The sequence below is a fragment of the Pseudophryne corroboree genome, chromosome 7, assembly GCF_028390025.1.
Source record: "Pseudophryne corroboree isolate aPseCor3 chromosome 7, aPseCor3.hap2, whole genome shotgun sequence".
Taxonomy (NCBI): domain Eukaryota; kingdom Metazoa; phylum Chordata; class Amphibia; order Anura; family Myobatrachidae; genus Pseudophryne; species Pseudophryne corroboree.
The window spans coordinates 427,602,478-427,625,171 of record NC_086450.1 but is presented as its reverse complement, the minus strand read 5'-3'; the positions used below and the strand labels follow the sequence as shown (position 1 = coordinate 427,625,171).

Below are 22,694 nucleotides of genomic sequence, written 5' to 3'. Positions count from 1 at the left end.
AAGTGGTGGTAACATTACTAAGTAGTCACTAAAGAAAAAATCTAGATACATTTGCCTGTTGAATACTATGACTCCGTTAGGATTAAATAAGGAGATACACTACACATCCTTTATTTGAAAATCTGGGGCCATATGTCAAAATCATATTCTTGATATCCTTTTTAATGCTTATTAATGATGGGTTTACTTCATATCCATAACATGGATTGTCAAAGAGGCCGCTGAACCTATATCTGTCCTTACGCTATGCTACCTTGATCCATTCTAATCTTTTACCCTAAATGTTAGAGTAGAATGCCAATATGCTTGTTTGTGCTTAATAGAAGTACATATCTCATGGTGTATGCATGCACAAACATTATATTTACAGTAAAAAGTTTTAATAACTATTGGGTCACTAGGCATATCATGTCATCATTTTCCTAAATAGGATCTGTTATGTTAAAATAGCCCGTTACATTATTACCAACATAACATACGAGTATTGTTACTATTCAATTTAACTCATCTGTGTCTTATTTAAACGATATATATTTATCAAATATATTATGATTCTGGAACACATAATACTGGTGTAGATAGTAAGATTGCCCATGATCACATAGTATTATTTGTTTAAAAATTATACCCCCATAAGGGTATTACATTAGTAAAATATAGGACTATATAAGATTCATCATGATAAATTCAGTTATATCATCTGTCATGTTGATATTCTATTTACAATATTTAGTGTTACAACATGCATGAAACATCTTAGATTTAGGAACGTTTGGAAATATTTATGCCAAGCACATATCTATATGACACAGGGACCTATATGATTACTGTATACTGAGTTAACTAGTTAGTCAGAAATCGTTACAGATCTCTTGTTTTGTTTAGCGATCTTATATATCATGATTCATATCTTTGTAGTGACCTGTAGTATATGTGTATATACCAAAATCATCATGTAAAGGATTACAGTAGCCGGAACTGCTTATTATCGGTTTTCATATGTATGTCAGTGTGAGAATACGGTATCTTATTTAAATGCTATATATTTATCATATATATTATGATTCTGGAACTCATAATACTGGTGCAGATAGTCAGATTGCACATGATCACATAGTATAATTTGTTTAAAAATTATACCCAAATTATAGGATAAATATCCAGTGGAATTGCCCTGGGGATTATCACAACCTTGGGATGGTGATACATGCTACCTATTATATAGCCTGTTCCCTAGAATTGATTTGTTTTGTTTTTTTAATTCACATTCAATACCATTCATATATATCAATCCCATTAGCTTACCAAGTTGCAATGTTACAGATGCGCTAATGCACTGTCCTAGCATAATTGGGCAAAACAACAATTCGCACAACCGTCGCTGAAACGGCGAACGAACAATTTGCAACGCCCTCGATCGGACATAACAGCCTAAAGAATAATGCTAGTCCGTTGGCTATGTGGATACATCACGGCTGTATCAACCCGAACAAACGCAGCCCGCGTCGACCAAAAATGAATGATTTCGCCCATCAATTTGTTAACCAGTTATGCCACAGAGGCATGTAGTGCCTCATGGCTCATTGTGGTAATTAGTTCATAGATCAGCCTTAAAACATGGGGAGGTGAGCCTTCAGTCCTCGAGCTGTTGTTGAACTACACATACCAGCATGCCCTGCAACAGTTTTGCTACATTGTTGATGTAAGCATTTTGCTATATCAATGTGTTATCTAGTTATGCCACAGAAGCATGTAGTGCCTCATGGCTCATTGAGGTAATTAGTTCCTAGATAATGGATAGGCAGAATTCTAATATTCGACCATCAATTTGTTAACTAGTAATGCCACAGAGCCATGTGGTGCCTCATGGCTCATAGTGGTCATTAGTTCCTAGATCATATCCAATTCGCCCATGAATTTGTTAACTAGTTATGCCACAGAGGCATGTAGTGCCTCATGGCTCATTGTGGTCATTAGTTCCTAGATCATCTTTAAAACATGGGGAGGTGAACCTTCAGTCCTCGAGCTGTTGTTGAACTACACATACCTGCATGCCCTGCAACTGTTTTGCTTCATTGTTGATGTAAGCATTTTGTTATATCAAAGTAGTGCCTCATGGCTTATTGAGGACATTAGTTCCTAGATAATGGAAAGGCTGAATTCTTATCAATATTGGTAGAGCAGAGATAATGGCAGCTGCCGTGCGCAGCCAAAAGGTACATTTCAATAATAAAGAAATTGTAAATATATATGTATACATATAGGAAACAGGCCTGAAAATTACCTTATTTTAAACATGTCATTTGTGATTTTACAGCAACAAAGCTCAAGGTAAGTCAATTCAAGGACAATTAAAAATCTATGGGGTTCTGATACAGTGTATACTAAAATATTTGCTACCCCGCTGTTGTATGATATAAATTAGAATTTTCTAAATGCTGTTTAATTCGTAATAAAATCAATATATATATATATATTTATGCCCTGCAGAAGTTTTGCATCATTGTTTGTGTAAGCATCTTGGTATGTATTCACTAAGCAGGGATAACCCTGTTCAAACCCAATTTACCAAAAAGTTTTGCTTCATTGGTTGTGTAAGCATTTTGGTATGTATTCACTAATCAGGGATAACCCTGTTCAGCCCAATTTACCAAAAGGTAAGTAACCCTCTAAATGATATGTTTTAATCGTTATAAACAGAAACTAATATTCAGCCGCCCATCAATTTGTTAACTAGTTATGCCACAGAGGCATGTAGTGCCTCATGGCTCATTGAGGTCATTAGTTCCTAGATAATGGAAAGGCAGAATTCTAATATTCGCCCATCAATTTGTTAACTAGTTATGCCACAGAGCCATGTAGTGCCTTGATAATGTCGGTATTATCTTAGAGCGCAAAGCTATACCCCTTTGTACACTATTACCGTTGAGCCGCTATGGTCGCTAGACTACGTGCACGTGCTATGCACTTTGTACGCTATTTGCGTACAGAGTCCTGCACGTGGTACGCACTTGGCGTACGCACGCTGCGCTGAGTGTAAGGAGTACACACAGCGAGCGCTCACACAATGGATAACCTCTAAACCTTGTTAATGATACAATGTAATGATATGCTTATACTTTAAACCTTTGGCAGCAAAGTACTGCAACGATGTTATACCTTTAAACCTTAAATAGCGCTGGCGATACAAAGTATCCGCAGTGCGTACACCTTAACAATGCTTATATACCTTAAACAGATAAATCTACTTTAAAACCCATGCAGGAAAGTGAAAACACAACACTGTTTGTAGTTTAAACCACAGGGTTCTAAGGCCTCCGTGGATTGATTCCAAAAGATAAAGCAATACAGTTTATACACTACAGACTAACAAGTCAATCTAAACAGAATAATGGCTACAGAGAATGTACGTACGTGAGAATATTCGCAAGCGCAACCCGAACTCGGTCCTCCGCTGGTCATACAGATAGCGTTTAGAGTCTGCTGACCGGCCAGGCAACAATGGTCCTTATATACACAACATGCATACACAATACAATGGTCACTGTAATCTCATTGTTCATTGGACACAGAGATATGTCTCCATATTACAGCAAAGGTCATAGGTGGATTTGAAAAGGTGGGCGCTGTCTTTCCCAACTGCTCTTGTGGGTGGTATCCTCTGGATTCCCGCCGCATATGTAATTTACAGTAAATACAGTTAATGTTCATAATCTACTTTTGTACATAACTATACGCAGGAACAAGCGATCTTTCTCTAACTAACACCGGAATGTTACCCTCAAAATACCCTACAGCTGGATACTAGACATCACCTTCCAACCTTTATCTGACCCTTCCTATCATGCAAAGAGGAATCTCTCTGTCCAGGAACTGTTTAAACTAATAATACTCGCTGACATAGTCTAGGGGAACTATATCTAAAATATACGCTATGTGGGTTAAATATGTAATGTTCTAATAACACGCTACATGCTCACAAACTCTACCGTAAATGCGCATACCACGCGCCAAGGCGCATGGCCGTGGAAGCTCCGTTACGCAAAGTGCGGATATGTGCACGCACGGCAGAGCGAGTGCACGCGCAGCGGGCATGTGCATGGGGTTAGTACAAGGCATATGTATTATGATATTTTTCGACTTTGACAGTCCACCCTTTGGCAGTCAACGATAAATGCCACTATCTAAAGATTAAACAGAAAATATACAATACAATATCTATAAATGATTGGGTGGTAGGAGGAGAGGAGTAGGCGGGAAATGTATGACCTAGTGGGATAATAAAAGCATGTATGTATGAAATCCATGTCTGAGGGGCATGTATCATCATGCCATACATGTTCTAGATAAGCTTCGAGGTATTGCGAAGTATACATTAAATCCTTCTTATCCCGTATTAAGGGTCTGTAAGTGGGCCAACAAACACTACCGAGCTCTTTTCGGCGTCTTGTTCCAACAAATGGGGTGCACATTTAGTTGATGATACATGGAGGGGAAAAACATGTGAGTGCTAATATGTGTATATATATATCACCTGTCGACTATGTGTGTCACTACCTGAAGGTTGTAGAGGTGAAGATAAGACATGTATCACAAATACATTCATATAACAATTGTGCAATCATCCTTGGGTGTTGGTTGAAGTCTTGTCCGGATGGGTGTATCCTTGCTGTTGGTGGTAATCCAAGTCTTTCAAGTGTCCATAAAAGTCTTTAAAAGTCTTTGGAGTGTCTATAAAAGTCTTTAGAATGTCCATCAAAGTCTTCTTCCGAATGGATGTATTTTTGCTTGGGAGAAAAACAAAGGAGAAACGGGTGAAAGAAACAGACATTGGAATCACGTCTTATCACAACATTGTCTCAATTGATAGGTCATAAATTAAATCAGTTTGTGTAACAATGCCCCCGCTCCTCAAACTCATCACTTTGGTACTGCGCTTCGCGTTAAAATCCGAACACATCTAAATATCAAACCAATCATTACGACGACTCCCAGGATTCAAAGGAGAAACTTTCCTACACTCACGATAACATTTTGAGCCCATTCTCCTAAACCAGAGAACCAATTGCGTGGGTTCAACCATGAGACCCAGCCGGTCAGTTCATTACTCACAACAGTAAGGGTGAGGTTGTGTCTCCTTCGGAACTCCCATTTCAACTGCAAGATATCGTCCATCTTTTGATCTATGACCTCGGTTCGGTCATCAGTGCTGTTTGTAATATACGTGCAGCACTTCACACCATACTGAGTTGCTAGGGTGACACAGTACCCTCCTGTCACAGCTGTGACGTAATTGAGAACCATCCTGTGCTGGATCAGTTCTGTTTTGTAAGCTTGCAATTCCCTACCAGTATACCTGAAGGTGTCATCATACATCTCGGTGATATTATCTATCAGGTTCGCTAGCGCATGAATATACCTAAAATGTATAATTCCTCTGGCGGTACGGGTGATATCTAACGCGAGTAGGAATTGAATCCCGGTGGATTCGTGGATCAAATCAGAGGCTGCGTGCTCTGTCCTATCTATAAGGTGTCTCTTAATTATGTGTTCATAATGAGTGTGAGTGTAAGGAGCTTGAGCATTGCGGTGAATGTCTTTCATCTTATTATGGGTTATGGTCATTACTTCTGGCAACACTCTTCCAATGTAACACAATCCCTCTGAGTTTGGGGCAAGCCACTTATACGCCTTCCTCCCGCATATGAAATATGCATCATCGGGGAGAACATATGGGACAGAATATGACATTACCATATTGCAAACCTTCCAAGTGAAAAATCCTACCCCTAACTCTCTCATCTGTTCAGTACACGTATCAGGCTGTATGATATGAGCACAGTACCCTGGAGATACTTCTCCAACCCGCATGGTCCTACTTACTAGAGTATACCTGTACCGAAAATATCATCCACCGTCGGCTATTTGGCGTATAAGTTCTGAGTCTACGGGCATTCTATCGGCTCTGTGTGAAAATGCCATGGTTTGGTTATTCCATGTCACTTCCCAATTTCCCGGCTTTCGGGGATTGGAAATGTTGAAACATACTAAGGATCTATCCACATGATATTGGTGGAGCTTCAAACTAGGGGGCCTAGAAATATTAAATTTCTTGTCCACCGGTCTCCCACCCCTTAATTCAAGTACCTCATCTATTGTTAAGGGATACGGTACTAGTCCTGACTTGCTCTGACCTTGAGGTACTTGTGAGCACACCCAGCATTCTGTTTGGTTTAAAACCTTACCCACTAATGAGTGATAGTCACTCAATGGATGACGGTCCATGTTGATATTAAGGCTGGACTGACATCTCTGGATGCACCCGTCCTCAACTATGTTTTCACAGTTTCTACAAATACAATTTTCCTCAGCCAACAACCCTTCACAGTGCCTCCTAGTTTCATGACTACCAGATCGTTTTCTGATACTCGCCTTTGCTCGGTGAATGTGTTGCTTTTGGAATTCTATCAATCCGTCCTTGCCATCAGAACCCATTCCAGATCCCTTCTCGACCTTTCTGGTACTCTCACCGAAACAGACTGCTCTGGTCAACAACAGGGTCAACAGGAAAACCCGGAATGCAGTCTCTTGGGGTAAGTCCATCTTGCTAAGGGGAGAGAAAAAGGAGCAAGGAAGGGGGAAAGGAGGGTAATGGGAGATGGAGAAAATAATAAAAAGAAAAAAGAAATTGGGTGCGACAACCGCCTCTGGTCTTGTAGTTCTCTGTGCTCAGGTGCCGTGACAACAGTCCTGCCTCTCAACCTTCCCGGAACAAGCACTCCAGTGATACGATTTCCTCCACACTTTGCTCTTTGTCACGGGCTTTCTCTGGGTCAGCGACCTTCTTACAGTGGGACGAGTGGACCCAAGTCTCTCTCTCGGCAACCTTCAATGCTAAGGCAACCTGAGCGTAGAAAATTTCGAATCATTACATAATCCCCAGGTTCAATGTCATGACAATTACTGTCTGGCAGGTCAGGAATCACCAGCTTTAGATTGCTGTTTTGATTCCTCAACTGCTTGCTCATCTTAACCAAATATTTTACAGTTACTTCATTATTGCATTTCAAATCATCCTGGGGGTCAATCATTACATGGGGTTGTCGACCAAAAAGAATCTCAAAGGGTGATAGGTTAAGGGGGGACCTGGGAGTGGTTCTGATGCTGTACAATACAAGTGGCAAAGCTTCTGGCCACAACAATCCAGTTTCAGCCATCACTTTGCTCAACTTGTTCTTAATAGTGCTGTTTACTCTTTCCACTTTCGCACTCGCCTGTGGGCGGTACGGAGTATGCAGCTTACTATTAATTCCCATTAATTTGCACATAACCTGAAAGACTTCACCTGTAAAATGGGTACCCCTATCACTTTCAATTATCCTAGGGATACCATATCTGCACACAAATTCCTGCACGATCTTCTTTGCAGTGAACGTAGCAGTATTTGTGGCAGCGGGGAATGCTTCTACCCAATTTGAAAACACATCAATACAAACCAACACATACTTTAAATTTCTGCAGGGTGGCAACTGTATGAAATCAATTTGTATTACCTGAAAAGGGCCGTCTGTTGGCGGGATATGGGATGGTTCTGTTGGTATTGACTTTCCAATATTCTTCCTCAAGCAGATAAGACATGTCATTGCTCTCTTACCCGCATGAGAAGAGAATCCTGGCGCACACCAGTAGGCTCTCACCAGCTTGCACATACCCTCTTTGCCCAGATGAGTCAGACCATTTGCCGCCTCAGCTAAACTTGGAAGGTATGCTCTGGGAGCTACTGGCTTACCCTGTCCATCTGTCCAGAGTCCTGAGGACTCCTGGCCATACCCTTTTGACCTCCAGACTGCCTTTTCCTGTGGAGAACACAAATTTTGCATTTCACTTAATTTTTGTGTGTTGACTGTATTGAATACCATCAGTTGTGTGATGTCTGTCTGTATGGGGGTGCTGGCTGCTGATTTAGCAGCTTCGTCTGCCCGGCTGTTACCAAGTGACACTGGGTCTTGGCTGTATGTGTGGGCTTTGCACTTGATAACAGCCACTCTGTCAGGTTCCTGTATCACTGCTAGAAGTCTTTTGATGTGGGTCGCATGCGCCACGGGTGTGCCAGCTGCCGTCATGAAATTTCTGAGGCTCCATAGGGCCCCGAAATCATGCACTACTCCAAAGGCATACCTAGAATCTGTGTAGATATTGGCTGATTTACCCTTGGCCAATTCACACGCTCTGGTTAGGGCGACCAGCTCAGAAACTTGTGCTGAGTGCGGTGGTCCCAGGGGTTCCGCTTCTACGATACCTTTGTCATCTACAACTGCGTATCCAGTACACAAGTCTCCCGAGTCCGTCTGTCTGTGGCAACTACCGTCAGTGTAAAAAGTTAAATTTACGTCTTCCAGTGGGTTGTCACTGATGTCGGGCCTTGCAGTGAAAGTTTGGTTCAAATATTCCATACAATCATGTGTGTCAGTGTCTGTACTAAATCCTCCTTCACCATCACTCTCATCCCCCACCCTTTGTGCCTGTCCAGGCACACCTGGGAGATACCTTGCAGGATTTAGTGCGCTGCATCTCCTTATGGTGATGTTTACAGGGGCCATTAGTGCTAATTCCCACCTTGTAAACCGTGCTGATGAGACGTGTCTGGTTTGGGCAGAATTCAGTAAGGCTGACACTGCATGAGGTGTTTGGATGGTCAGGTTGTGTCCTAACACTACATCTTCGCTTTTATTCACTAGCAATGCTATTGCTGCAACACTTCGCAAGCATGAGGGGAGAGACCGTGCTACGGTGTCCAATTGTGCACTGTAGTAAGCTACCGGCCTGCTGGCATCACCATGTCTCTGGGTTAGGACACCTGCCGCACACCCAGCACTCTCCGTACCGTACCACTCAAAGGGTTTCCCATAATCTGGCATACCTAATGCAGGTGCCTGTGATAGGCACTGTTTGAGTCTCTCAAATGCCAGTTCGGACTCATCTGTGTGCGAAATCCGATCTGGTTTGTTTGACGAGACCATCTCTTGCAAAGGTAAAGCTAGTATGGAGAAACCTGGGATCCAGTTTCGGCAGTACCCACACATTCCTAGGAAAGTGCGGATCTGTTGCTGGGTTTGTGGCAGAGTCATGTCGCGAATCGCCTGTATTCTATCAGCGGTGAGGTGTCTCAGTCCTTGTGTTAAGCAATGTCCCAAGTATTTCACTTTGGTCTGGCACAACTGTAACTTATCCTTTGAAACCTTGTGTCCCGTATTAGAAAGGTGAAACAGAAGTTGTTTCGTGTCTTTCAAGGACGATTCGAGTGAATCAGAACACAGCAGTAAGTCATCTACATACTGTATTAATACTGATCCGCTCTCAGGTTGAAAGGATTGTAAACAGTCATGCAAAGCCTGGGAGAAAATACTTGGGCTGTCAATGAAACCTTGGGGTAAGCGAGTCCAGGTGTACTGTACTCCTCTGTATGTAAATGCAAACAAGTATTGGCTGTCAGGGTGCAGAGGGACCGAAAAGAAAGCAGAACAGCAGTCAATGACAGTGAAAAACTTCGCAGTAGGAGGAATTTGCATGAGGATGACAGCTGGATTTGGCACTACGGGGAATTGGCTCTCAACTATCTTGTTTAACCCCCTTAGGTCCTGCACTAGCCTGTAACCCCTCCCCCCACTCTTTTTCACAGGGAAGATGGGACTATTGGCAGTGCTGGACGTCCTAACTAGGATGCCCTGTTGCAGCAAGCGCTCTATTACTGGGTACACTCCTAATTCCACCTCTGGCTTCAGAGGATACTTTGGGATTTTTGGAGCTATCCTACCATCTTTTACTTGCACCACTACAGGAGCTACATTTGCCATCAATCCAGTGTCTTGTCCATCTTTGGTCCAGAGGGACTCCGGTATCTGGGAGGTCATTTTCTCTACCTTGGATGGACACCTGTCTATAACAGCAGAGTGTGACATTAACCTTTGTGGAGTGTCTAACATATCCTGCACTTCCTGAACGTGATTCTCGGGTATATATAAGAAGACACCCTCAGGAGTACAATATATGACACACCCCATCTTGCACAATAAATCTCTCCCGAGTAGATTAGTCGGAGCCGATGCAGCCAGCAAAAAGGAGTGCTTAGTCTGTAAAGGCCCTATCGTAATCTCTGCTGGTTTACTTAAAGGATAGTGCTGCACTACTCCTGTTACCCCCATTGCTGAAATTGTTTTACCCGTGGTCTTCATACCTACCGTTGAATTTAACACTGACCTGGCCGCCCCTGTATCTACAAGGAAAGGTAGTGATCTACCAGCTACATCAACTGTAACCTCGGGTTCATTTCCAAGGCTAGCAATCAACTTTACTGGCTGCAAACTACAGGTGTGGCCTAACCCCTATTGTAAGTTGTGACCCTCCCGCAGCGCTGGCAGCTACAATATGTGAGAGGGTAACTGAAAATTTCCAGAGGTCTGCCAGTCCTTCCTAGGTGGGTACCTACTTGTTTCCCCTGCATGTGGCTCGTAATTCCTCCTATGCGGTCCATGATCCCAATTACGTGCGTCATACTGTGAGTCATTTTCTGGTCTAAAGGGTCGATATACCTTATGTGGGTCTTTAAAATTACAGTTTCGTGCGTAATGTCCTTCCCTCTGACATTTAAAACATTTTACTACATACGACTTACCATCAGGGGTCTGGGGTTTAGGCTGATGTGGCTTCGTTGTCAGGGCTTTTATACTTACTGTCATCAGCTTATCCCCCTGTGACTCCCTGTGCCTAATGATGTTCCAATCATGCTCAATAACGGACTCTCTTAATGCAGCCACCAAGATACCTCTCCACCTTGGTTGAGTGGTTTGTACCCTTGTTCTCAACGTTTCCTTTAAGCCGTCCATTAATACGGACACCGCTACCTCCCTATGATGCACATTTTCCTTAATGTCCGCGACCCCAGTGTATCTAGCCATTTCCTGCAGTGCTCGATGGAAATAGTCAGAAGCAGTTTCACCTTCTTTTTGTCTAATGGAGAAGATTTTATTCCACTTGACAACAGTTGGGAAATATACTCCTAACTGCAGATTGATCTGTTTTACGTTCTCCTGATTGTATTCATCAGTGAGAGGTACCTCTGCGTCTAATTTACAGTCAGCAATGAATTTCACAGGGTCAATATTAGAGGGCAAACATGCCCGTAGCACTGTCCGCCAATCTTTGTTATTGGGTTCGGTGGCGTTACCTAGTTCTCTAATAAACCTCTGACATGCGGCTAGATCTTTCCTGGGATCGGGAAATTCAGACATAATTGTCCTCAATTCTGTCTGGGACCAGGGGCAATGCATAGCAATGTTCCTGACGGGAGTGATTCCCAGAGCGTCAGTCTTCCCATTGGGGACTGCGATCACCCTGACAGGATTCAGTTCAATTACATCATTCTGGGTTGCTTCTACAACGTGAGGTGCAATTGTCTCTGCATAATGTACTGTACCGTACTTACCTGTGGACACGACCTCACCTGTCCCTCCGCTAGGGGCCTTTGCTACTGCTCTTACTGGTTGGGCCGTGCCCACTTGGGTGTCTTGTATGGTGGCTGCTAGAGAGAGTGCCGATATCTTGGTGGGCTCATCTTCTTGGTCGCAGTCCTGAGGGAAGTTTAAGATGGGATACAACTTGCACGGGTTAGTATTAATACATTTATTAAGTTCACTCTTATCATATATTAGTATGCCATTCTCTGTAGCCACTTTCTCTCCTGTAATGTACGGTGGTGGTGGTGCAGTTGCTATCAGTTTCCTGCTAGGGTTGGAACCAGCCGCTTGAGCTAATCCCCTTTGCATATCACCCTCCTGTTGCCATAAATGTAAACAATCATAATGTCTAATCCTTTGTTTTCTGGATTTTATTAGACATATCCTTCTCCTTAAATTTTGCAACACCTCAGGACTAAAACTGCCTACCCTAGGGAACGGTTCCCTATCTTCCGCAGTCATACGTTCCCATTCATTGCATAAGACCTCTGCGTGTGATCCATACTTCTCACACATTATGTACCTCGCCGACCCTTTGGGCCGCGGAATATCAACCTGAACCCTGGTTGATCGTCCCTTACTTGAGCAACTGGCCCCCATTCTTTGCAGGTATTGCCTTCTCAGCTAATCCCTACAAAAACCAAATTACTCAGAGGTAAGGCGACGGTGAAAGTTCTCAGAGCGCTCTCACCCACTCACGCCCACGTTGGCCAATACACCTACACACTGTCTTCAGCGCTGGTCGTACCCAACCTAGGGCCCTACGTAACCTCTATTTACTGAGAGTGTGTGGGAGTGACTTACCCTTCCCAGTAAATATCAGTCGTTGGAGATTTCCTGAGTGACCAGCGAAACTCCCTTAAAATAAAAAAAACTGTTACACAAATCACGTTGCGTGTACAAATAGCATCTATGATCCCGCGATTTTACGCAAATGGCGTAATGGGTATCAAGTTGAACTAACTATTGCACACACTAATGCGCGGAACAATCGCATGGCGTATAAGTAACTGTTACTTATTCGCTATACGACCAATGGAATCGTTTTTCAGGCTGCGAAACCTCAGCCGGAGCGTATCTGAACGGGCCTATATGGGTACTACGCAAACCCCCGGGGCTGCGCTCTCACCGCTGACCTTTTTCAGGCCACGGTATTCAGAGCTTCGCTTGACTTAGTCAGCGGATTTCTGACTTCGCTGACCTATTGGTCTGCTGTTATACTAATTGTTCCTTTATACCTTAAACAATGTTAACGTGAGAAAGCCACTCCCACGCCACCAAGTGTCCACTCACCTGATGTGGTCTCCTACGGGATCCCGAATTCTGGGTTCACAAAAACCTTTATTTGCACACTCACGCTCGTTCACTCATATACACTTTGATTTTTCTGTACAGAAAATTAACTTTCATTCAGATAAAACAGCCTAGTCCCAGAGGTGACACAGTAAGAGAAGGTTCTTTTAAACTAAATATTGGAAACTGAACAAATTTGTGCTATTATCGCGTGGCTACCGTATCGCCTAAACTGAAACAATGCTATTGTGTGATTTGTATTTAGTGGGCGTACCTGTACGCACGTTGCGTAAACACGCCACGTGTACGCCTTTACGTTGCGTACGCAGTCCCGAACGCTGTCCGAGACACGTGTACAAAGGCCGTACGTCCGCAGTACTACAAATCCCACACTTCTATAAATGTAAGCGATATTTAACTAGAATCACTTACTTAACACACACACAGTTTCCACTGTATCAACCTTTACAACTAGGCCAGGCTGCGTGTGCGTTTTACACTTACTCCCTTAAATATTAACTCTATATGTTAACTAAATAGCAACAAATTTTCCAGTACAGATCAAAATAAATCTAGTAATCAGTGATTATGGCAACGGTGTGAGCAGATATGCAAAGTACAAAATACAGATGTATGCGTGTGATGCGTGCGCATTTGGCACCAAAACAAATTTACAGATTTTAAAAAGAAAAATAGCTTTTGCGTTCTTACCTTACGGATCCCTCCAGCATCCCTTCAAACCATGCAGGGCAGACGCTTATCTAATCAGCACTAGTGTATCCACCAACCAAGAGAAGGCTACAGGGGATACTCCGCCCTTTGCTGATAGATAAAGTCTGCGAAAACTCTGCTAGGCTGCGGGTATGAGAAGGAACCGGACGAGCTCCCAATTGATAATGTCGGTATTATCTTAGACCGCAAAGCTATACCCCTTTGTACACTATTACCGTTGAGCCGCTATGGCCGCTAGACTATAAATACACTCTAAGACCCTTGCAGGAAAGTGAAGACACAACACTGATTTGTAGTTGCAACCACAGGGTTCTAAGGCCACAGTGGATTAATTCCAAAATATAAACAGTACAAATCATACACTACAGGCTAACAAGATAAATCTAAACAGAATAATGGCTACAGAGAATGTACATACGTGAGAATGTTCGCAAGCGCAACCCGGCCGGTCCTCCGCTAGTCAGATAGAAAGCGTTCAGAGTCTTCTGACCGGCCAGGCAACAATGGGCTTTTTATACACAACATGCATACACAATACAATGGTCACTGTAATCTCATTGTTCATTGGACACAGAGATATGTCTCCATATTACAGCAAAGGTCATAGGTGGATTTGAAAAGGTGGGCGCTGTCTTTCCCAACTGCTCTTGTGGGTGGTATCCTCTGGATTCCCGCCGCATATGTAATTTACAGTAAATACAGTTAATGTTCATAATCTACTTTTGTACATAACTATATGCAAGAACAAGCGATCTTTCTCTAACTAACACCGGAATGTTACCATCAAAATACCCTACAGCTGGATACTAGACACCACCTTCCAACCTTTATATGACCCTTCCTATCATGCAAAGAGGAATCTCTCAGTCCAGGAACTGTTTAAACTAATAATACTCGCTGACATGGTCTAGGGGAACTATATCTAAAATATACGCTATGTGGGTTAAATATGTAATGTTCTAATAACACGCTACACGCTCACAAACTCTACCATAAATGCGCATATCACGCGCCAAGGCGCATGGCCGTGGAAGCTCCGTTACGCAAAGTGCGGATATGCGCACGCACGGCAGAGCGAGTGCACGCGCAGCGGGCATGTGCATGGGGTTAGTACAAGGCATATGTATTATGATATTTTTCGACTTTGACAGCCTCATGGCTCATTGTGGTCATTAGTTCCTAGATCATTTCCAAATCGCCCATCAATTTGTTAACTAGTTATGCCACAGAGGCATGTAGTACCTCATGGCTCATTGTGGTCATTAGTTCGTAGATCATCGTTAAAACATGGGGAGGTGAACCTTCAGTCCTCGAACTGTATGAGGTCTGGACATGTCACGATGTAATATACAGTAATATATGGTACTCAGCTATATAAACGGTTTAATACACAGCAATATGTGGTATGCTTGCAGCATTATACACGTTGTAATACCCAGTAATATGTGGTCTGTATACAGTGCTATACACTCTGTAATACACAGTACTATGTGGTCTGTATGCAGCGATATACACACTGTTTAATACACAGTAACATATGGCATGTATGCAGCGATATACACACTGTTTAATACACAGTAACATATGGCTTGTATGCAGCGATATAAACGGTTTAATACAGAGTAATATGTGGTATGCTTGCAGCGTTATACACGTTGTAATACACTGTAATATGTGGTCTGTATACAGTGCTATACACTCTGTAATACACTGTAATATGTGGTCTGTATGCAGCGATATACACACTGTTTAATACACAGTAACATATGGCATGTATGCAGCTATATATATGTTGTAATAAACAGTAATCTATGTTAGGCAGCGATATAAACGGTTTAATACACAGTAATATGTGGTATGCTTGCAGCGTTATACGCGTTGTAATACACTGTAATATGTGGTCTGTATACAGTGCTATACACTCTGTAATACACAGTAATATATGTTCTGTATGCAGCGATATACACACTGTTTAATACACAGTAACATATGGCATGTATGCCGCGATATAAACGGTTTAATACACAGTAATATGTGGTATGCTTGCAGCGTTATACATGTTGTAATACACTGTAATATGTGGTCTGTATACAGTGCTATACACTTTGTAATACACAGTAATATATGTTCTGTATGCAGCGATGTAAACGGTTTAATACACAGTAATATGTGGTATTTGGTGTAAATCTTTTTTCGTTAATATACAGGTCTGGACATGTCACGCTGTAATACCGACAAGTCTGGTCATGTCTGCTTGCAATCAAAGTTCAGCGATCGGCCACAATAAAGATAAACGTTTTAGTGCTATTTAACACACAGTAACATATGTCATGTATGCAATGATATATATGTTGTAATATACAGTTAAGCTTTTTAAATATTCTTCAATTTAAAACCAAATACGCTGTTTCTACATATGTTTGCAAAACATAATGTGTGAGAATGTCAAATTTTGAAATTTGCGCTGTCATCATTAATCATGCATGGTCATTAAAATCAATATGCTTTTTAAATCAGTGCCATGTGTGACGCTTCCGTGCATCTAAGAAAATGGACACGGTCATTAAAATCAATATGCTTTTTAAACCAGTACCAAGTGTGACATAGTATGAATTTTAAATAGTACCATATGTGCCATGCATGAAGTTTCAACTGCTGGAATGTGAGAACTATAACACTGTGTAATGTTTTGTTAACAAAAGGGTACAGGCTGGTAAAGTCAAAATAGTGAATTTTTCATCACAAGCTGTTTTGTGATACAGCTTTATGGCGTATTCTGCGACTGGTGTTACGTGACACTATTTTCAAAGCCATTATCTTTTAATACAGTTTAATATCAAACTCTATAAATTTTATATTAAATTTTATATAAAAAGCGATATCAAAAACTATAATTTAATATTAAAGGAGGCGTTACCCAGGAGAAAGGGGGTGTGGTACCTGTCATTTTGACAAAAAGGTGGTCTTTCTCTACTCATATGTCGGCGTTCGGGGTCTCGGCAGTGAGCAAGCCGACACTGGAATCCCGAATGCCAAAAATACCAACAGACGGAATGCCAACCCACAGGCTCTTTTCCCACTCATGGGTGTCCACGTCACCCATAGAGTGGGAATAGAACCTGGGGTGAGCCATCGAGCCCACTGCGTGGCGAGCGCAGCGTGCCCGCAGGGGGCTTTGTTGCGCTGCCATGTTGCAGCATGCTGCATCGCAGTAAGATGAGCATGGCTACATCTGTCTAATGAACCTGAGAACACCACAGACTGTGGGGTCTATGTACTAAACCTTGGAGAGAGATAAAGTGGACGGAGATAAAGTACCAGCCAATCAGCTCCTAACTGTCATTTTTCAAACACTGACTGTAACATCGCAGTTAGGAGCTGATTGGCTGTTACTTTATCTCTCCACACTTTATCTCTCTCCAAGACCTGGCACTAAAAAAAGTATTCAAAAGGGGGCGAGTCCACTCCAGTTACCCGTCAGAAAATAAGATAAGTTAAATGACGCTTGTGTGAACAAGGCCCAAGGCTATTTGCGGATACGTGGCGCGACGAGGGTGAGAGGTTTAAGGTCAAACGTTTTCAGCATCTCATTGCGGACAATCCGGCTGTTGGTCAGTTATAAATCTGAACGTTTGGTCCTCACCTGCTTGAAGATGAGGTCGAGGATGAGAGGGTTATTGAAGCTGTCTCTTGGATAGAAAACCTGCCGAGGAATACAAAGCATGGTAAGACACCTTCACGAAACATTGGTCCACTGACCCATGACAATGTTTTCAACACTTTAATGCATTATATGCAGCTGGGCTTTGGAGCATAAGTTCATTTGATAAATAGAATTTCATTTGGAATAACACAGTAAGTTCTATAATGAGGTTCCGTATATGTGTTCCACACCTAATACGGTTGATGTTTTGAATGAAAATACATTCCTTATTCCTCCAACTCATAATATTGGCACATACATACTGTATAATCCCTAAAGGTAAGTTACATAACTGATAGTTGAAGCATGTTATTCATTACCATCAGCCGTTCTCAGTGAACTGTGAGATGGCCTGTGGCTGGTCCTCTAGTTGAGAGAAGTCTAACTGGAGAACCAGAGGACAGATGTTGGCCTCATAGGCTACCTTACATGGCAACCTTAAAGGTGATAATATAGATTTCTACCCCAATCATAGCATTTATTTCATTATAGCATATGTGTTAGTAGAGATTGTAGAGTGCGTGCTGGTCTTTCTCCTGCTACACTGCTAAATAGAAAGAAGAGTGAACCCATAGCGCAAAAAAGAGAACATGTATAATGAGTTAACCATGCTATACAAATAACAGCATAAAACACAGACATTCCTGGTTTATCCTTCCTCGAATGAAAACTTCTCCAATCCAAACGGACTTTCACCTCAGAAAATAAAGGATTTTAGTGCAACACTGTTGGAAAATAAATCCTTATTTTATTAATTCATTCCACTCACATTTAAGTGTAGGGAAAATCACATTTCATGAAATTCATTCATAGAAGTCCTTTTCTGTATTTCTCCTTATATAAACCTCAGAAAGAGAAATATTTAGTGCAACACCGTAGGGCCAATAAAACACTTTTAATTTCTCATTACACTCACATGAAAGATAATAAAAAAGCACATTAAAATCGTGAAGGGAAATTCTGGTTCTCACAAAGAACGGAGCGGGCATTCATCAATCCATATAGTTACCGGCCCTTCCTGCTCATCCAAAGTCATTAAGAGAGTCCCAGTTGTCCCTTAAAGTCACAGAGTAGCCACCTGCTTAACGCGTTTCGGACCTATAGTATGGCGGTCCTTCTTCAGAAGCATCTGAAACTATATGGATTGATGAATGCCCGCTCCGTTCTTCGTGAGAACCAGAATTTCCCTGCACGATTTTAATGTGTTTTTTATTGTCTTTCATGTGAGTGTAATGAGAAATTAAAAGTGTTTTATTGGCCCTACGGTGTTGCACTAAATATTTCTCTTTCTGAGGTTTATATAAGGAGAAATACAGAAAAGTACTTCTATGAATGAATTTCATGATATGCGGTTTTCCCAACACTTAAATGTGAGTGGAATGAATTAATAAAATAAGGATTTTATTTTCCAACAGTGTTGCACTAAAATCCTTTATTTTCTGAGGTGAAAGTCCTTTTGGATTGGAGAAGTGTTCATTCGAGGAAGGATAAACCAGGAATGTCTGTGTTCTATGCTGTTATTTGTACTCTCAGCATTCTATAGCATGGTTAACCCATTATATATGTTCTATTTTTTGCGCCACGGGTTCACTCTTCTTTCTATTTATCTGTGACTTTTAGGTTTGGTGTACCTTAGAGTAAAACCGGGCTGCACATAAAGGGTTTATTGCGCTCTATAGGATTCATATTCTTCTTTCTTTCCTGCTACACTGCACCATATATTTTGCTTGCCCTGCTACTCTGAACAAGATATTGTGCTGGTTCTGCTACATTGCACCATATAATGTTCCTGGTCCTGCTACATTGTACCTTATATTGTTCTGGTCTTCTACACCACACCATATATTGTGCTGGTCCTGCTACACTGCACCATATATTGTGCTGGTCCTGCTACACTGCACCATATATTGTGCTGGTCCTGCTACACTGCACCATATATTGTGCTGGTCCTGCTACACTGTACCATATATTATTCTGGTCCTGCTACATTGTACCATATAATGTTCTGGTCCTGCTACATTGTACCTTATATTGTGATGGATTTTCAACACTACACCATATATTGTGCTGGTCCTGCTACACTGTACCATATATTCTGCTGGTCCCGCTACATTAAACCTTAGGTGTATTATACAATACTGTATAGCAGGTCACTTCACCTCCTTCCTGATGTAGATCTTCCAGGGCACATTGCTGTAGGTGTAGTGCTCCTCACTGTACTGGCGATGTAGCTGGGTCTGAATGTTCTCCTGGTCTTCAGACAGCTCCCGAGAAACAGAGACTGGAGACCACAAAAAACATTACAAGAATGGCAGAACACATGCGTAGATTTACCAAGAAAATATTTCTCCAAAAATATTCTCTTCCTCCCACCCTTGACCTATGCACTTATGGCCATACTCAGAGTGAGCCTTAAATGCACCTAGAGACTTTTTTCAATCTGAAATTGCCTTTGCATTGTGTATGCATTTTTTTTTCCGGAATCTGCATCTTTTCTGTCTCGTAAACAAAGTTAGAATAAGTGGTCCCCCGAGTGACCACTGGGTCCCAGGCCGCAGACAATGTTGCATAATGGATTGGTACTTCTGGAGTGGCAATTAAGGAGTATTGTGAGCCTAGGCACACTTCTGATTTACAGTGAAGTCTCCTGAGAATGGAGAGTAGGCACGTATATTGATGACCACCCAAGTGTGTTTAGTAAATGCTTGTTGATGTGTCCTGGGGTGATCACCCTGTTTATGGTGCCTTACAAAATGAGGTGGATTGCCATAAACGGAGGGACTTCTCATATGCTTGTTTGCACCCACCACCTGAGGAGAAAATTCACAAGACCTGCTGGCAATAGTAGGCCGGAGTCCTCAGTTGAAATGCGGTCTTTGGGGGTCATTCCGAGTTGTTCGCTCGTTATTTTTTTCTCGCAACGGAGTGATTAGTTGCTAATGCGCATGCGCAATGTCCGCAGTGCGACTGCGCCAAGTAAATTTGCTATGCAGGTAGGTATTTTACTCACGGCATTACGAGGTTTTTTCTTCGTTCTGGTGATCGTAATGTGATTGACAGGAAGTGGGTGTTTCACACACTCCCGTTTTATGGGAGTGTGTGAAAAAACGCTACCGTTTCTGGGAAAAACGCGGGAGTGGCTGGAGAAACGGAGGAGTGTCTGGGCGAACGCTGGGTGTGTTCGTGATGTCAAACCAGGAACGACAAGCACTGAACTGATCACACTGGCAGAGTAAGTCTCGAGCTACTCAGAAACTGCACAGAGAAGTCTTTTCGCAATATTGCAAATCTTTCGTTCGCAATTTTGATAAGCTAAGATTCACTCCCAGTAGGCGGCGGCTTAGCGTGCGCAAAGCTGCTAAAAGCAGCTTGCGAGCGAACAACTCGGAATGACCCCCTTTGTCCTCTGCAGTGTTAGTTTTCTTGGCAACCAGAGCAGTTTTTTTAGCATATAGCTCAATGCATCTTTTCTCTGGTTGGTTCCAGAGCTGGTTCAGGTAGTGGGTACCTCATGGGTGGATGGGGTAAACAGCCAACGTGTTTCGCTGATCTACGTGGCAGATTTTTCAAGGTCAACAGGGTGATCACCTCAGGTCACATCAACAAGCATCCCTAAAAACTCAGAACTAAGCTCTTATGTATGTACCTCAGTGGGTGAGATTTTTTCTTTTTCAGGTTATATACAGTATCAATTGATAATGGTTTTAAACCTTTGCATTCAATGTATGTGATTGTCATCTATTAAATATGTACTTAATATATTAGCACAGTATCAGTGTTTTCATCTCTACATAGTATTAAATAAAGTCCCTGTTTGTTCGGGCTAAGAGAACCACTGGACGGATTTAAATGTTTCATACACCTAAACCTTCCTCTACAAATGCTTGATAGAATTGTGAAAACTGCATCAAAATCCATCCAGAGGTCCTCCAAATTAGCCTGAACAAACAGACAGACACCTACTATGTAGATTTTTCAGAGGGATACATTATCTTAATTGCATGAATTGTGTTCAGCTTTTTTTCTGAGAGAATCTCAAGTTATTCTAAATTCCAAGCGGATTTATCTACGTCTCTGTATCTATTTTTATGGCGCCGGTTCATTATATGCGGCTCCATTGGGATCCAAAGTCTTGTGCCATTTCATATTTAATTCCTACAAGACAAATACCCTGTGACTCCCCAATTGGATACACATTCCAAATTAAGGGTGTGATTGGCCATTTGTTCTGGCATTTCAATCCTTCTACATATATGTCAGGCTGTCTTATTGAATAACACACACGTGGGTTTGACACCCGATACACACCCCTGATGAAGTCATTGTGACGAAACGTGTTGTTTATATTAGTGTAGTTGACCTCTGAATTGCATCGCAAAATGAGTTGCTGAACCATAATTGGATGAATACATTATCATGGATTGTGATCTGAAATAACTGATGTTATGTATATATCAACATAAGTTACACAAATGTCATTGTATGTTTTACTTATTTTATTGTGATTAAATTTTATGTGTAACACAACCACTTTTAAAAGTGTTTTTTTAGTGTATCTCTTGGCTGTACCGAGAATTGTGAACTAGAGGTATACACATCAGGGCACCCAGATTTTGTATTATTTGAGTTTTTGCAGACCTCCACTGACAGGGGGTTCATCTAGTGGTGCTGCTATTCAGTCACAGTGCAACAAGGGTTCTTTTATATATATAAAGCCCTGTCCTGATGCTCGTGAGTGCCTTGCTAACTCTCCAGACTCCTTAAGTCTGGAGGAATTAACACCTGCTGTGATGGATGTCTCGACTTCATATATGTTGTTTTACCTTTGAGTGAATAGCTTCATGCTGGATGTCCTTCCTCCTGAGCATAAAGTCCCTATTCCGGTTTACTCCGTATATATGAGCTTGGAATCAGGCATTGATGTGTATAATTGACTATGGATGCTGCATTGTATTGCTCGTCTTGAGAAAGATTCTATGTCTGAATCGAAACGTCGACATTTGGAGCTACTATATTGAATATTAAAATATTGTTGTACCAGATTCGGACTTATTCTATGATTTGGAGAGTGCCTCCCCCCCAATGGGACTTTCTCTATATATATATATATATATATATATATAGTTTTTTTAAATTATCATTTTATCTTTTCCCATGAATGGGTGGGTAGGGGACCCCAGTGCATTGTTTTGCATGCACCTGCAATTGCCTGTACACTAACTTTATAATAAAGTTGGGTGGTCTTCAGTTTGCCGGCTGTTGGGATCCCAGCGCACAGTATACCGGCGCCGGAATCCCGACACCCGGCATACCGACACCTTTTCTCCCTCTTGGGGGTCCACGACCCCCTGGAGGGAGAATAGATAGCGTGGCACGCGTGCCCGCAAGGAGCTCATTTGCACTCGCCCACCTGTTGGTATGCCGGCGGTCAGGATTCTGGCGCCGGTATGCTG

At 42.1% G+C, this 22,694-nt stretch overlaps 1 protein-coding gene across 1 annotated transcript in view; it reads right to left on the bottom strand.

Annotated features, from left to right (window-relative positions):
• Nucleotides 1-22,694, bottom strand: part of MYO15A (myosin XVA) — a 192,311-nt gene that overhangs the window by 65,236 nt on the left and 104,381 nt on the right. Inside the window, exons 41-42 of the mRNA XM_063932826.1 lie at nt 19,401-19,522; nt 17,182-17,241 (exon numbers count right to left, since the gene is read on the bottom strand). Coding sequence (XP_063788896.1) covers nt 17,182-17,241; nt 19,401-19,522 — 182 coding nt within the window. The remainder of the gene's footprint in view (nt 1-17,181; nt 17,242-19,400; nt 19,523-22,694) is intronic.